The sequence below is a fragment of the Bufo bufo genome, chromosome 4 (genome assembly GCF_905171765.1).
Source record: "Bufo bufo chromosome 4, aBufBuf1.1, whole genome shotgun sequence".
Lineage (NCBI taxonomy): Eukaryota > Metazoa > Chordata > Amphibia > Anura > Bufonidae > Bufo > Bufo bufo.
Window position 1 is genome coordinate 339219237 of NC_053392.1, and position 17440 is coordinate 339236676.

A 17440-nucleotide genomic window follows, 5' to 3' on the forward strand; every position below is an offset into this window, starting at 1 on the left:
AATATTTTATGACCATACTACGACTTTTTTAAAACCTCAAGGGGATCAGAAAATCCAGAGGCAGATTTCTTGAGCAGAAAAACCTTAGACCCGGGGGAATGGTCGTTAAATCTAGGAATCTTTCAGAAGATTTACGAAAAAGGGGGCCAACCACAAATAGACCTGTTCGCCTCAAAGGAAATGCAAAAGTCGAACGCTTTTGCTCCATAGATCCCAGAGAGCTGCCATGAGCAGTAGACGCCTTTTCAATAAAATGGACATGGAATCTAGCATATGCTTTTCCTCCCTGGGCTCTAATACCTTGAGTTCTACCGAAAATTCTAACAGACCCAGTAACGATAATATTAATAACCCCCTACTGGCCCAAAAAAAGCTGGTTCTCCATTCTGGAGGAACCTTGGGTAATTCCATTTCAAAAGGACATCCTGTCTCAGCCCAATCCTTCATCAGAATCCTGAGTTTTTCAAGCTGTCGACCTGGATCCTGAGAGCGAGGTCTTAAGGAGTAAGGGGCGCTCGGATAAGGTTATTTGTACATTAAAGGCCACCTCAGCTATCTACCTAAAACATTTTGGAAGAGGCACTGTAGTTGGTTGGGAAAAGACTCTCCAAATATGTCCTCCCCGTGTATTCAAAAAATTGTAGATTTTCTTGAGAAAAGAATAGACCTGGGCCTTAGACCAGGTACCCTAAAAAGTCCAGATCTCCCCCCTGGGGGCATTCGACGACACAAATCTAGCCGATCATAGATAGGTGAAAAGATTCATAAGAGCAGCATCCATACTTAGACCATCATTAACTCCTAAAGTTCCTCAATGGGATTTCAATTTAGTCCTAAGGGGGCTGACAAGATCACTTTGCCCCTGTCCAGGACATTTCCATTAAAATTGCCTTCTTGATAGCCATAACATCAGCTAGACGCCTGGGGGAAATACAGGCCCTCTCAAGCAGGGAACCATGTCTTTGAATTTCTTCCGACAGGATAGTACTAAAATTATCTTACCGTCATTCTAGTGATCCTCAAAACCCTACAGAAGAACTGTTCCATCTTTTAGATGTTAAGGAAAATTGGAAATTATTATCCAGTACCTGGCAGCCACTAATGAGTTTAGAAAAGATCTGTTGATTCAGTTCGCAGGTCTCAATAAAGGAAAGAAGCTTACCAAAGCCTAATGCGTCTTACATGTCCTTCTAGAATAAAAGCCTATTCCACCAGGGCAATGGCTTCCTCATGGGCAGAAAAAGCGGGCGTATATCTGGATAAGATATGTAGGGCCGCTACATGGTCTAGTATAAATATGTTCATAAAACATTACCAGATAAATATCTCTGCATCTACAGATCTGACCTTTTTGGCCATAAAATTCTTCAAGCAGTAGCCCCCCTACTGTATAATCTATTAGTTCTCACCTGTAGCTGTCATGGTGGATGAAATGGAAAACCGAAATTTAGACTTACCAGTATTTCGGTTTTCCTTGAATCCACCATGACTGCTCGTATATTCCCTCCCTTAAATTTTACTGGAAATAAGTATGTAGTAGTAATTTGGTGTTTTTTAAACTTTTTTTTTTTTTTTTTACTTTTTATTTAATTGCTAGAACCTATGTCCTATTAACTGTAATAGAGCTCTATTAGGGTGAATTGGATTTTACACTGTCCCTGCTGCCCTCTGCTTTGTGCACACAGCAGCAGGGAGCTTACCATAGCAGCCATGGATGGCTTCAGTACCGTCCTGGCTGCCATGGTAACCGATCGGAGCCCTGAGATTTCACTGCTGGGGCTCCGATCGGAAGCTACCAATGAATATACTGAGGAGTGGGGGGGGGGGGGGGCTGTGGCCACTGTGCCACCAATCAATATAAATTAACCCTTTATTAAAAATGTACTAGGCTGTACAGTAGCGCAGCCTAGTATCAGAAAATGGCGAATCCTAGTATCGTATCTATCCGGGTACAAAAGTATCAACTGGGTATCGAAAGTTCTATACCCGGTGCAACCCTAAGCCACATGAGTCCTATAGGCTCAGGTCCTTCATTGTGAAAGATTCCTCAGTTTTTATTCAAACCTGTTTATAGTTCCCAAGAAATAGTTCAGTTCACCCTTTGCTGGATTTAAGATCCTCGACAGATTTGTCCAAATGAAGCACTCACATGGAGTCTCTACACTTGATCTCTTCCATGGAACTAGGGGAGTTCATGTCTTCCATAAACATCCAAGATGCCTACCTCTGCAGCCAAATCAGTGTCACGCAGCAACAGTACGAAGATTCTCATTGGGGCCCCTCCACTGTTAGTTTCTGGCACTTTTGTTGGGGTTAGCAACAGCACCGAAGACATTTACCAAGGTATTTGCCTCGCTCATGGCTCTTCATGTGAGAGGGATCATTGCGAATCAATACTGAGTGACATTCTTGTCAAAGCATGCTCCAACTTTGCCAGTCTGAGGATAGTCCTGGACACACTTCACCACTTCGGGTTGTTAATCAACATCCAGAAATCCAACCTGTTCCCTCCAATAGATTGTCTGTCTTTCTAGGGATATTCTTTGACATATATGTGGACAGAGTAATCCTTCCTCCAGAGAAGATAACCTGCTTATGCAGCATTGTCCTTGAGATTTGCCCTCCTCACTGGTTACCGATTCTCCTTTGCATGCAAGACCTTGGGCTCTTGATTGCAACTGTGGAATAAGTCCCATAAACCAAATTTCACTGCCATCCTCTTCAGCAAGCAATCTTGAACAAATGGAACAAGTCTGTCCTCACTGAACGATCAGATATGCCTTCCAATGTTAGTCCACTGGTCTCTTAAGTGATGGCTGTCCTCTACCATGCTGACTATTGGTTGATCCTTCATCACTCTCTCATGGGTAGTTGTCACACAAGACACCAGTCTTCACAGATAGAAAAGGTTTCTTCAGTCCCTCACGGTCCAGGAGGAGTAGTCTCTCTCATTCGAGGAGTAATTTCTCTGATCTTCAGATTGGCAGAGGTTCACATACCAGCCCTGTCAGCCGTCCACATTCCAGGTATGGACAATTGGATGGCAGGTTTCCTAAGCAGGGAAAGCATAGACCTCAAATCTTTCAGGAGTTATGCAATTGCTGGGGTCTACCTGCGATTATGTGTACCTGATGGCATCTCACCCTAATCATCAAATTCCTGCTTTTGTCACTCGATCTCACAATCGCCTTGCTCTAAGGGTCTATTCATACGTCCGCAAATGGGTCTGCATCAATTCCGCAATTTTGCGGAACGGGTGCGGACCCATTCATTTTCTATGGGGACGGAATGGATACGGACAGCACACAGTGTGCTGTCCGCATTTGCGGAGCGCGGCCTTGATCTTCAGGTCCGCAGCTCCGCAAAAGATAGAACATGTCCTATTCTTGTCCGCAGCTTGCGACAAGAATAGGCATTTCGTTAGGGGTGCCGGGCGGGTGTGTTGCGGATCCGCAATTTGCGGGTCCGCAACACACCACGGACGTGTGAATGGAGCCTTACAGTATACTCTGTCATCATTCATTGGGACCAGTTCATATTTCCTCCACTTCTGCTGTTGATTATATAAATTGTAATCACCCCCTTTCCCCATAATAAAAATAAACAATAAAAAAATAAAGATTATATGCATCGCTGTGTCCCAAAATGGCTGCACATTTAAAATGTAAGCGCATCTATCCCGTACGTTAAATTTCGTAACTGAAAAAGATCACAGTGGCCTATTTACTTGGGGGGGGGGGGGGGGGTTCTTTGTCGCTTCACCTCCCAAAAACTTAATAAAAATGATCAAAAAGCCATACATACTCAAATGGTATTAATAAAAACTACAGATCGCCCCACAAAAAATTTGCTTCCACACAACTCTGTAGATGGAAATATAAAAAGTTATGGAGGTCAGAATATGGTGATGCAAAGAGAATTTTTTTTAAAGGGCTTCTGTCACCAGATTTGGTCCTATTTAGCTGACTGACACTAGCGATGTGCTAGTGTCAGCAGTCCATAAGTGTTCTTATCATCTGTCTGCTGCCGTTCACCTTAAAAACGTACTTTAATAGATATGCTAATGAGCCTCTAGGTGCTATGTGGGCGTCATTAGCACCTAGAGGGCTCCGTCCACTAACCATTTCAGCCGCCCATCGCGTCCCTCCAGCCCGCCCAGCTCCTGTTGATTGACGTGAAACTTCTCAGTATCTCGTACCAATGCCCGCGCCTGCGCCGTGCGCTTCTGTATTCGACGCAGTGAGTGAATGCCGCGCTCCTGGTGCCGGCTTCCTCACTCTAACGTAGTTGGCGCAGGCGCAGTGAGGAAGCCAGCGCCGGGAGAATACAGAAGCGCACAGCGCAGGCGCGGGAATTGGTACGAGATACTGAGAAGTTTCACGTCAATCAACAGGAGCGGGCTGGAGGGACGTGATGGGCAGCTGAAATGGTTAGTGGACTGAGCCCCCTAGGTGCTAATGACGCCCACATAGCACCTAGAGGCTCATTAGCATATCTATAAAAGTACATTTTTAAGGTGAACGGCAGCAGACAGATGATGAGTAAGAACACTGTTATGGACTGCTGACACTAGCACATCGCTGGTGTCAGTCAGCTAAATAGGGCCAAATCTGGTGATAGAAGCCCTTTAAAGTGGTGAAACACAAGAATGCCGTAAAAACAAAACCCGTAAAACTATAGCATAATAGTTTTTTTCAAATTCCACGTCATTTGGAATTGTTTTTCCAGCTTTCCACTACTTTCCACGCAATATTTTAAATGGTAACATTAGAAAGTACAACTTGTCCTGCAAAAACAAGCCCTCAAACGTCTATATGAACAGAAAAATAAAGGTATGGCTGTAGGAAAGCAGGGAGTTAATAACCAAAATGGAAAATCACAATGTCCTGTAAGGGTTAAGACGAGCATATAAAATGCCTTTCTGGATAAATTTCCCCCTGAGCATTTTTCCAGTTTTCATATACTTGAGATTCTGTTAATGCATGGTGCCGTTTTCACATTGCATTTGTTTGTTTACTAGGCCGGATGTTTGATTTTCATGTCCTGGATATGATTGAGCTAGGCATGGAGAAGTTTGTGGCTTTACAAGATGTTAAGGTATGTTTGAGTTCTGGTTAATGTTTTATTTGGTTGGGCTCTTTTGTATATTGTGACTTCAGACCTATATTTTCTTCCTGTTGTTTCTATAACTTGTTAAAGGGTTGGTCACTTTAAAAGAATCCAGGCTGAATTGGTGCTCAAGTCCATGCTGTGCCACAGCAATCAGACAGACATGTACCTTTCAGCTCAGCTGATCTGCATGTCATAAGATCCCTGGATATCTGTCCTCCGGCTATGTACTAGTGAATCTCAAACTTTGATATTATTTATTATCTCATTAATTCAATTCAAAAAGTGAAACTCTTGTTCCATGGGAACCAAAATTTTGGCGATCACGTGGGTTAATCACATGACCACTTTCTTGCCCATTCACAGCTGCATCCTCTTTCTCGTGCATGGCATTGGGGGACACAGCACCATGGGTATATGTCCAACTACCACTAGGAGGCGACACTAGACATAAAAAGTGTTGGCTCCTCCCCGTTGGGCTATACCCTCTCCACAGACACTAGGCAGCTCAGTTTTGTTCTAGTGTCCATAGGAGGCAGACCTGACCTGCTTTTTTGTGCAGGTCATCCTGCTACTTTTTTATTTTATTTTTTCTTTAATCATTTTTTCTTTCTCTGCAGGTTTCGGCCTGCGGCAGGGGTGGCTCCATCGTGTTCCACTTTAGTTGCCCCCCTGCGGGCGCGTACTCAGGTACCTGGCAGCCACCCAGTCCCCAAATCTGCTTCCGCAGTGGAATTCCGGCAGTCCCACGGTTCCCGTGTTGAGTCCGCCGAGGGGGTGGTTACTGCTGCGCCTGAAGACGTCTGAGGGTGAGTATGTTAGATTAGGCATCCCACCCTCCTTCCCGGGCCTGGACGCGTTCCCCCCCTCATGTTCCCTACCCGGATACATGATACAGCTTTTATTGCTGTGTGGGACAATGCCTTGCCTCTGATAAGCTGCCTTGCCTCTGCTACATAGCTTGTGGGTTTTTTCTCTCAGCTGTATCCTGGCCCCTGAAACCCCTGGCCTTCCGTTTTTTTCTCTCCCTGGGGGTCTCTTCCTCAGCTCTCTCCCCCACCTGGCCCCCGTTCGTCGCGGCAATTCTGGGGCACTGTCGCGGCCGTTCGCTCCCGGCCGCGCTCCATTACTTTAGTCCCCGGCTTTTCGGGCCTACTAGGCCGCAACTCCCCGCCCACTTTCTTCTCTTCCCGGGCTTACTCCGTCTCCTCCCCTCCGTGGGGGGAGCCTGGGAGGGGCCTCTTCTGCCTGCCAAGCCGGCCCCAGGTTCTCTGCTCTCTCTCTGAGGGGCGGTTCTTTCTCCGGCTGTCGGCTCCTTCTTTCTCCGGTCGCCGGCTCCTGCTATCTCCGGTCGCCAGCTTCTGCGCTGGGTGCGCTGCATAACTCCTGGGGTCCGGTAGGCAGCCTCTGGCTGAATTGCTCCACAGGCCCCTTCCCTCTCTCCCCTCTCTATTGCTGCATTCTCCTGCAGCCCTGCCACCTGCATGAGGTTTCCTGCCTACTATATAGCTGCTGCAGCACCTCTTGGGAACTGTTGTTTCCGGGGTTAGATAGGTCAGCCCTGCTGCTCTATGGGGCCTCCTCTCCCAGCCTCCGTATCGGATCGCCACGATTTTCGTGCGTCCGTTGTCTACGGAGGTTTCCACGTGGTAGGGCCCCCCCCCCCGCGCGCGAATGGGCTCTCTCCATGGCGATCCTTCAGTCCCTGGCGGATTCGCTGGAGTGCTACCTACAAATTGCGGTCTCCTTCCCCCCTGAGCCACGCGCACGCTAAGATACAGGGTCACGCAAGGAGTAGCCCATGGACCACCCTTGGGTGGTCTCAACTAGCTTCCACCCCTCCCCGGCATCCTCGGGTCCCCCAGGACAGGCCGGAGGCTGGTGACGAAGCCTTCTCTGTCAGTTGCCTCTGGGGACACCTCTGCACCGATTCCCTCGGAACAGAGCATCAGGCGGTCTTCCACCGTGCAGAATCCCTCTGCGTGGTCAAGTCAAACGTGCATGGTGGTACCTACCCTACCAGGTTTGGTGCCCCTCTAGTGGACTTTCAGATGGCGCCCTCCTGCCTGCACAGGTAATTACCGCACAGGTAAGGCAGCCGTCACCGTGCTTAGCAACTGGGACACCTACGCGGTGTCTCTGGTATGTACGCCCTCGTAGGCTGTGCACGACAGACCTTCCTGGCCCCTATCCAGGGGCTATGTTTTAGGCAAGCTGATAATTCAGGCAAACGCCACTTGTAGGGTTGGCTCCCCTTCTCGGCCTCTAAAGGTTCTTTTGTAATGCCTGTACCAGAGAATACAGGCCGGCTTCTATGCCGTGGCGATTACATCTGTCTGTTTCCAGCTGCCTTGTTACTTTCATAGGTAGAGTTCCTGCTGACTGGTTAGGTGTTCCATGCGGCACTATTTCCCCCTGCCGGGCGAGATACACAGGCCACCTTCAATTGCCGTAGCAATTGCACCTGTCTGTTTCCAGCCACCTTGCTCCCTTCATGGGTAGAGTCCCTACACCATCTCCTGATGCTGTATCCAGTATCCCTGGCGGGCTCTATTGTTCCGTGCGGCACTATTTCTCCCTTCCCGGCGAGATATAGAGGCCACTCTCAATTGCTGTGCAATTGCATCTGTTTGGTTCTAGTGGGCACCAGGCTGCCACCTTGTGCCCTTCATTTTTATTTAACCTCTCTATCTCCAGGAGCTGTTGCCGTTGCTTTTGTCTGGCCTTATGGTGTACCTTGCGGCACTATTTCTCCCTTACTGGACGAGATATTGAGGCCACTTTGTAGTGCCGTTGCCACTGCAACCTCATCTAGAGTGCACCAAACAGCCATCTTACTCCTGCTCCCTTCATATGTGAGCCTTGCTATGGCTTCCCTCTCCAGTGTGCCCCTGCTGAGATTTCCTGGGCTTGCATCTGGTTCCCTTCTTCCCTGATAATGAGTTTCGCCAGAGTTTCTCCGGTCTTGCGCTTCTCAGCGATATTTTGTTTTCAGAGGCTCGTTCCTCGTCTCCTGGTTGGGGATGCAGGTCTTGTCTTTTCTCTTTTCCTGGTTTTTACCTACAACCCCCTCCCCTTCCAGGGGTTGGCGGTTTCCCTTAGTGCCTTTAGGATCTTTTCCTTTCAATAGGGCGCTTAGTTTTTTCACCTGCTTTGCGGTGAGATGAGACCTGCTCCACTCACAAGTGAGCCTTGCTATAGCTTCACTCTCTCGTTTTGGCCTTCAGTGGTTCCAATTTCCCTTGCTCCCCTGGCCCTTCAGGGGTTGACCTCAGGGTGTTTGTGCTTTCGCCTGAGACAATTGGGATGTTGGGTAGATCCGATACGCGATGCTGTCCTACTTTCACTCCAGCCTTCGGCTGAGCTGGGTGTTCCTTGCCTTCTTGCATTTGGGACCTTCTCCCAGGCATTTGTCCTGGGGTGCTGGCAGTCGTCACTGTGGCCTCCTTGGAGTTTCTCCCTTGTTATGAGGCTTCCTGCCTATTCCGTGCTTTTCTCCTGTTGGGTCACATGGTTCTCCCGCACCTGTATGCCCACAGGTGGCATGGTTGTTCTTCCCACCCTCGGGGACTGCTTTGGGACGTCCCATGGTGCTGTGTCCCCCAATGCCATGCACGAGAAAATTGGATTTTTTGTACTCACCGTAAAATCCTTTTCTCGTAGTAGGCATTGGGGGACACAGATCCCTCCCTATGTTTTACTTCAGCTTCTCCGGGCTGGTCTCTTGATCTTTCCCGGTACGGGAGTTGTTGGTTCCTTGCCTTTCTTCTCTCTCCTACTGCTTTTGGTACAAACTGAGCTGCCTAGTGTCTGTGGAGAGGGTATAGCCCAACTGGGAGGAGCCAACACTTTTTATGTCTAGTGTCGCCTCCTAGTGGTAGTTGGACATATACCCATGGTGCTGTGTCCCCCAATGCCTACTACGAGAAAAGGATTTTACGGTGAGTACAAAAAATCCAATTTTTGCGCAGGCACTGGATTGTTTAAACTACTGTCCGGCGCCTGCGGAGAAGAGGATGCCGCTGTGGATTGGTAAGAAAGCTTGGATGCCATTTTGGTTCCCTTGAACGCGGTGGGATGTGTACATGTCTACGGGATGGGCAGCCTGGCAGTTTGGGACAGCTAGCTCAGGGGAGCTGTAAAGGTACATGTCTGATTACTGTGGCACATCATGAACTTGTGCCTGGATTCAAGACTAATAAAATTACTAGGGTTGAGCGAATCTGGTTCGGATTGCTGTATCCAAACCCGATTCTTTTAAAAACTAGGCCGAGTGTCGGCATTGTCCTACTGTAAAATGTATTGCCACTGCTGAGGTCTTTCCGAAGTTTCAGCAAATATCGCAAGACTTATTCATCTCACCTCTATCATGTGTCACTTCGTTTATTCACATAAATTACTGTATCAAAATACAAAGCTGAACTCTGCTTCTTTAATGAGGCACGAAGCTGAGTTTGGCTTGGTATTTTGATACAGTAATTTATTCTTGTAAAAGGAGTAACAAGTGATAGAGGTGAGATGAAGTAAGTCTTGCGATATACGCTGAAACCTCAGAAAGACCTCTGCTGAGGCAATACATTTTACAGTAGGATGGAGGTGATATTGTTAACAAAGAATTGGGTTTGGATCCAGCAATCCAAACCCGATTTGCTCAACCCTAAAAATTACATAGACAAAAAGTTATGATTACCTCTTCTAAGTAGGCCATTTGAATGCTATATAACATTATTATAACTGTGACCTGGACCATACTCATGCATACTGGCTATACAGTGCGGTCTTCATTAGTTAAATAACAAGCAGCTGCAGCCTAACTGGCCTTGTGGTTCTCTGAATGTTTTTTGCTGTGTGGAATGATCACCAATAACCATCTCCCTAATTTCTTACTCCCATCCATGGCAACTCCCTTAGCTGCTGTCAACCTGTCTTTGGGCTGATTAGGCCCATTTGATGGATCTGGGGTCTCCTGTGATCACTTCACTTCCTTGTTTTTGTTTTTTTGTACAAAAAGTATTATGGCGCAAGTAGTTCTTCCTAGTTGGTGCATCAAAATTTTTTGTGCCCAACTGGGGTGTCTGTTTTTTGTACTACTCAAAATGTCCAAGGGAATGTAGGACAATGGAAGAGCCCTATACAACTGTCGCTTCAGATACGGAGTCCACTAGTAAAGATAACCCGTCATTCCTCATGTCCTTCTTGTTGTCCGCTAGCGACTCTGAGCAACTCGCGTATACAATTTGACCCCACCAGACTCTGAGAATTATTATTATATTTTTTTTAAGCTTTTTCCTGATGATTTAATTGTTACCCAGACCAATTTGCACACAGAGCAGTTTTGTTAGCTAAATCACAACTCCTTTTACTCTAGACACCAGAAATGGACCCTTATAGATATATCAGAAGTGGCCAAATTTTGGGGCATTGTATTTTATATTATTAGTAAAGAAGCCAAGAATTTGGGACTTTTGGAGCACCAACATCCTATATAACATGGCAATGTCACGTACGGTCTTAACGGGGTTGTCTCATTGTGGACAATGGGGGCATATCGCTAGGATATATCAAGAACGGAGCCCCGCAACTGAAGGAGGACGCACTGCGCATGGGCTGCCTCCCTCCATTCATTTTGTATGGGGCAGGAGAAAATAGCCCTATATAAATGAATAGGAGCGGGGGCCGCACATGCGCGGTATGCTCCCATTCACTAATATGGGGAGCCGGCTTGGTGGTGGCCAGACCGGAGTCCTCCAGCCAACAACTTTGCGAGGCACCATTCTCTATATAGGTGCAGGTCCCAGCGGTGGGACCCGCACCTATAAGACAATGAAGGCATATCTTAGCGATATGCCCCCATTGTCTATGATGAGACAACCCTTTTAATGATGGCATGATTTGAGGCCATTGTAAAAATTTTACATTATAGCAATGACTTTCAAAGCCCACCGCAAGATCACTCGATTTTGTTTGTAGAAGTTTAGGTCTCTTATTAATCATTTGAAAGATTTTCCCAGCTGTATACTCCTTCTAAATGTATTTCATTGGAGGAGTCCCTTGTTCACTTCAAAGGGAGGCCGCATTTCCACCAGTACCTGCCAAGCAACAAGGTATAGTGTTAAAATATACCAACTCTGACAATCTCTTGGGCTATACTCATAAATGTATAATTTTTAAAGGGAGAGACCACAGAATAGAGCCCCAATAATGCCCCTCCTCCCGCATTGGGTATTGCCACAAAAACTGTGTGGGAACTTGTGCACCCACCTCTGGACAAAGGTTTTTATTTGTATTTGGATCGTTTCTATACAAGTGTGCCTTTATTCAAAAACCTTGCTACCAGAGCAACTTTGGCATATGGCACTATAAGGTGAAATAGTGAAGATCTCCCAAAATCGCTTCTTGCTCAACCACTAGAAAGGGGTACTAGCTGGGCCCTTTGCAGTGAAAACCTTTTTGCTTCAGATACAAGGATAACAAAAAATGGCGTCATTCTGACTGCAATACATGGCCACAGCACCTCCCCCGTCCAGATCCAGGAAACCACTACTGTAACCAGGAAGCCGGATTGTATCTTCAATTATAATCGGTACATGGAAGGAGTGTTTCGCTTGGATTAAAGGGATTCTGTCATTCTTCTTGATTTGCGGACGTCGCCCTGCTGCAGCATTAAAATATGAAGAATACAAGATGAGGGGTGGAGCGGGGTTCATTAGGAATGAGCGCCACTGGGCTCCGGGAATGATAAGTACCGCCTCTTGGGCTCTTTTTCATGCTCTTCACCACATTTATATTGCATATACAGGTATGCTTAGAAAGCCCTCTGGGGGACCCTACAGCGCCTTTATAAGCCTTTATATACGCTCAATTATGAAGACAGAATCCCTTTGAGTCCTGCAACCGTATATTGCCATGCTCAAAATGAGGACCTGGTATAAAAAGCTGGTGGTACATATTGTACAAATGGCCCTTTATAACTTGTGCTTCATCAATGTACAGCTCAGAGAGGAATCTTTCTGTAGTTCCAGGAAGTTATTATCAAGGTCCTTATTTTTGGCATCCAGGAAACTGAGCCCCAGCACTTTTCAGGTGAAATCCTCTATATGGGTTAAAAAGGGAAAAGTTGCACACTGTAAAAGAGGAGGGATAAGGCTACTTTCACGCTAGCATTTTTGCTGGATCCGGCAGGGTTCAGCAAAACGCTTCCGTTACTGATAATACAACCGTCTGCATCCGTTATGTACGGATCCGGATGTATTATCTTCAACATACCCAAGGCGTATCCGTCATGAACTCCATTGAAAGTCAAAGGGGGACGGATCAGTTTTCTATTGTCAGAGAAAACGTCCCCATTGACTTGCATTGTGGGTCATGACTGATCCGTCTTGCTCCGCATCCCATGCTGCAGTTTGCTCTCCAGGATGAGAACGCAACCAAACAGAACGGAATGCATTTTGGAGCATTCTGTTCTGTTCAGTTACGTTTTTGTCCCCATTGACAATGAATGGGGACAAAAGTGAAGCGTTTTTTTCCAGTATTGAGATCTTATGAGTCTGATTTCAATACCGGAAAATAGAAACACTAGTGTGAAATTAGCCTAAGAAGGGATACGATTTACCCCCGTGTAACCTGCCCCAAACAACTGGTCTTTGCATTAAAGGGGTTGTCTCACTTCAGTAAATGGCATTTATCAAGTAGAGAAAGTTAATACAAGGCACTTACTAATGTATTGTGATTGTCCATATTGCCTCCTTTGCTGGCTTGGTTAATTTTTCCATCGCATTATAGATTGCTCATCTCCAAGGGTTATGGCCACTGCTTCAGCGCATATACAAGGCAGCCGAGATGGGAGCATCTGTGTACACGTGCCTATGTGCGCTGCCATGGTCCTGACCACCAGAGAGGCTTCCTCTTTTTCCTATAGTGTACAGGCACAGCCACCATTGCTGGGTGGTCATAACCCCTGGGAACGAGCAGTGGATAATGTGACTGAAAAATGAACCAAGCCAGCAAAGGAACCAATATGGACAATCTCAATACATTAGTAAGTGGCTTGTATTCACTTTCTCTACATGATAAATGCCATTTACTGAAGTGAGACAACCCCTTTAATGCAAAGACCAGTTGTTTGGGGCAGAGCAGATTACACAGGGGTAAATTGTATCCCTTCTTATCCCTCTTTTTTTTACAGTGTACAACTTTTTCCATTTTTACCCATAGAGGGGACTTCACCTGAAAAGTGCTGCCCTGGTACAATACGACTGGACTCACTGCCAGTTGTGCTGGAACCCCTTTAAAATAGTTTAAATAGTACATTTGTGGAACAACCAGGCGATTCCTGCAGAGGAAGGGGGTATGTTTCTAGGGTTCAGTTTATTTTTTGCTGGCCTACAATTCTGATTCTTATTTTGGATAATTATATGGTCTTATATCCTGTGCTTGTGTCATGGCTTACAGTCCGCCAAGTGTCCAGAAGGAACAAAGCCTCTACTGATATTTGCTGGTGACGCATTTGAAATAAATGAAGACTACAGACGACTGAAAAGCCTGCTGATAGGTAATCAAAATAACAATGACTGTATTACCGTTACTCATCAAAGGGAACCTGTCATCAACTTCATGCTGACCTCAGTGAGGGGAGCATAAAGTAGAGACAGGTGAGTTGATTTCAGCGGTGTGTCACTCATGAGCTAAAAGTAAGTGGTTGCTGAGAACCAGCATCACAATCATTGCAGACTGGGCCTGGAAAAGAGCCAAATCTACTTGAGAAGAGTCATGGTTATTCATAATCTCCTGCTCTCCTGCCCATCTGCTGATGATTGGCAGTTCTCTCCTAGAGAGAAAGGGAGAAAACTAGGTAGAAGACTGTCGGGGAGAGCAAGAATTCCTGAATAACCATGACTCTTCTCAGGTGGCCGGGACTCTTTTCCAGGCCCAGTCTGCAACAATTGTGATGTTGGTTCTCGGCAACCAGTTACTTTTAGCTTATAAATGACAGACCGCTAAAATCAACTCGCCTGTCTCTACTTTATTCTGCTGTTAGTATGGACCGCATAAAGTTGATGACAGGTTGCCTTTAAGGGCTCATGCACACAACCGTATGTATTTCTCATCCATCTCATTGGGGGACACAGACTTGACCATGGGTATAGCTGTTGCAGCTAGGAGGCGGACACTAAGCACACAGTGTAAGCTCCTCCCTCTTCAGCTAAACCCTTCCTACAGGGACCAAGCTAAATCAGTTTTAGCTTATTGTCTGTAGGAGGCAGACCTTCCTGCGTTGCAGGTCTGCTGATTATTATTATTATTTTTTCTTTCCTTTAGCGGGAAGTTTCAGCCAGTCAGTAAAACTGCCTGCACTCCCACCCAGGAGACGGGAGACCAGGGGGCACCCAAACCCCCCTGCTCCTTCCCATGCTCCAGAAGAAAAGGAGGACCAGAGGTTCCTGTAAAAACCTCTGTCTCCCGCCAGCATTCATATCACCACGGCCGCCCACCGCAAGTCCCCTCGGTTTCCGGTGTAGCGTCCCTCACCAAAGGGCTGCACACCGAAGGTGGTGATCCAGCTGCAGCCAGGGGGGCAGAAGACGCCGGACAGGTGAGAATAAAGTTTGGAGACTGCCCATAGTGCCCCCCCTCCAGTACCCTCTGCTCCCCATGAGATGGTCCCCATGTGGTCGTCCTGTACTATTGGCAGCAATGAGAGCCCTTTAAATGTTAAATGCCACCTGGGGCGTCCGTCTTCCAGGGCCAGCGTGCAGGACTCAGGGGGCTGCTCCTGTGGCTTCCTTGGTCCGGCGGCGTGTTCCTGAACGCCGGGGAGAGGAGGGGGTGGAGTTACCCTCCTCTGTGTTGAGGACATAGCAGCTTCCACAGGGCCTCCAGGGCAATTATTAATTGAGGCCCCGCCTTCATTTGGGGCCTACTACTGGGGGCATCTGTTTCCCTAGTGGCGTCCTCCTGAATGCGCCTTGGAGAGGAGGGGGCAGAGTTTCCTCCTCTGAGCGCTGCTACCTGGTCGGCTCGGTTCTGGCGCAATTGGGGGCATTGGTATTTGAGGCCCTGACTTCTGTGTGCCCTGCTCCTGCAGTGTCCCCCCGCGGGTTATCTTTCCCTGGCCGGTGTCTGGGTTTGTCCGGGGATGCCGGCGTGTGTTGCGGGGGGGTGGGGCAGAGATGATGGCCGGTAACTGAGATATCTGGTGTTATTTTGGGGGCGTGGCTTGTGGTCACCCCGCCTTCCACGCCAGCAGCAGAGGGAGAGTGGGCTCAGCCCACTTTTGGATTCCAAGCAGCTGGCGGGATGCTGATGGACTGGCTTGCTGTTTGGAGGGACACAGGCTGGGTAAGTGCTGTTTGTCCCTTCTTACAGGGCCTAACCTTCCCCTCTTCCTCAGCGCCAGGATTGTCACTATGTCTGAGCCCAGACCCAAAGTCCCAAAGCAGGCGGTCCCTTTGGTGCGTCATTTTGCTTGTGGGTCGTGTCGCTCAAAATTTCCATCCCCTCAGTCAGACTCCCTCTGCTTTGCGTGTGCTGCGCCGCCATCAAGTGGTTCGGCTCCGGACCCGTTGCTTCCCACTGCCCAACCTACGGACGAACCGGAATGGGTGCGTTCCCTGTCTAGTGTGGTACAGGATGTCTTCAATACCAACAAAGCTATTGTGGATATATTGGGGCGTTTGTCGGCAAGGCAGTCCTCTGACCGATCCGACTCTGGGGATCATCGTGCGCGTATCCTTAGTTGAAGAGGCATGTTCTGAGGAGAGAGGGTCAGATGAGGATGTTGTCTCGCCGGAGGGTCAGTCGTCCAAACTGTCCTCCATGGTGGACAATCTAATTATGGCGACTATTGAGACGTTGCAGGTTGAGGATCCTGCCTTTCCAGCTCGGGTTTTTCCTTTAGAAGGTCCCATCGCTCGCACAAGTGTTTCCCTAACCACCAGGAGTTTGATTCCTCTCCTAGGAGTAAGATTTCCCTGATAGACGTTTTATGTTGCCAAAATGCTTGAACATCCTTTATCCTTTTCCGGAGGATTTGACTAAGAAATGGTCGGCTCCACCTATAGTGGACCTGCCAGTTTCCTGCTTGGCTAAACAATACTACCTTGCCAATGGTGGATGGGGCTTCCTCTCTCTCCAGGAGGACCTGCTGTCGCATGGGCCGATCTTCCACCCACCCGAAATTAGGGTCGCTACATTTTTAAATCAGATAGGTTTTTGTTGAATCCAATAAGAATTACAACAAATTTGTGCAGTATACAATGTATATCATACAATAAAATAATATCCAACAACATCAAAATTGCCGCTGAAGTCCTAAGTATCACAAAGATTGACATACATACGCACAAAATTTTTGAACAGGTAAGTATAATAATCTATACTATACCCCACCCCCCCTTCTACCCCCTACCCTCATTCCGATTTCAAGTGCCAACACCACTCCTATGAACAGCTGCATATATTTGAGACAGCCAGGGGTCCCACAATTTCTCAAATTTACTTAGACAGCCTCTTTTCTGAAGGATGGCTTTTTCGTATGTAATCATGGTATTCACTTTGCGCTTAAATTCCCCAATTGTGGGAGGTTCAGCTTGTATCCAGTGTAGATCTACCAATTTCCTAGCCGTATACAATAGCCTACCTTTAGCTATCGTGCTTAATTCAGACACATAGCCTAAGATATACACCTTCGGTACATGCGGAATGTTAACTAAATACGCTTTTTGTATGAGAGCAGTAGGGTTGCTACATTTCCGTCCTCCATTGGATCCTTAGGGTCTTTATCTAGTGCTCATTCAACGCTCTCCAATCTTCTCCGTTTGAGCCTTTGCAGCAGGTGTTTCTGCGCTTCCTGTCTTTTATAAGGTGGCTTTTTTTGGTTACAATTACTTCTATCGGTAGCGTGTCGGAACTCGCGGCTGTCATGTCGGTCGCCCTTCCTGATCCTCCATCAGGATAAGGTGGTCCTTCGCCCTGTGCAGTCCTTCCTGCCGAATGTGGTGTCGGCATTCCATCTAAATGAGATGATTCTCCCTTCATTTTGTCCGGACCCTTCTCATCCTCGGGATTCCAGAGGGACCGAGACAAGGGCTGGCAGCGTCAAAGACTTCCATTTCCCGATGGATTTGTTTGGCTATTGTGGAAGTGTACCGCGTTAAGGACCGGGACCAGCCCTTCCAGGTGACTGCTCATTCCGCTCGGCTAGTGGGGGGCCTCTTGGGCGGTGCATCACGGGGCTTCGGCCCTCCAGGTGTGCAAGGCAACTACTTGGTCGTCTTTGCATACTTTTTCCAAGTTTTATAGAGTGCACACCTTTTGCGTCTACTGACGCGTC

At 47.4% G+C, this 17440-nt stretch overlaps 1 protein-coding gene across 1 annotated transcript in view; it reads left to right on the forward strand.

The window, feature by feature from the left end:
* The window catches only part of RPF2 (ribosome production factor 2 homolog), a 58175-nt gene that overhangs the window by 16763 nt on the left and 23972 nt on the right, over nucleotides 1-17440 (forward strand). The window contains exons 6-7 of the mRNA XM_040428880.1: nucleotides 5021-5097; nucleotides 13561-13660. Coding sequence (XP_040284814.1) covers nucleotides 5021-5097; nucleotides 13561-13660 — 177 coding nt within the window. The remainder of the gene's footprint in view (nucleotides 1-5020; nucleotides 5098-13560; nucleotides 13661-17440) is intronic.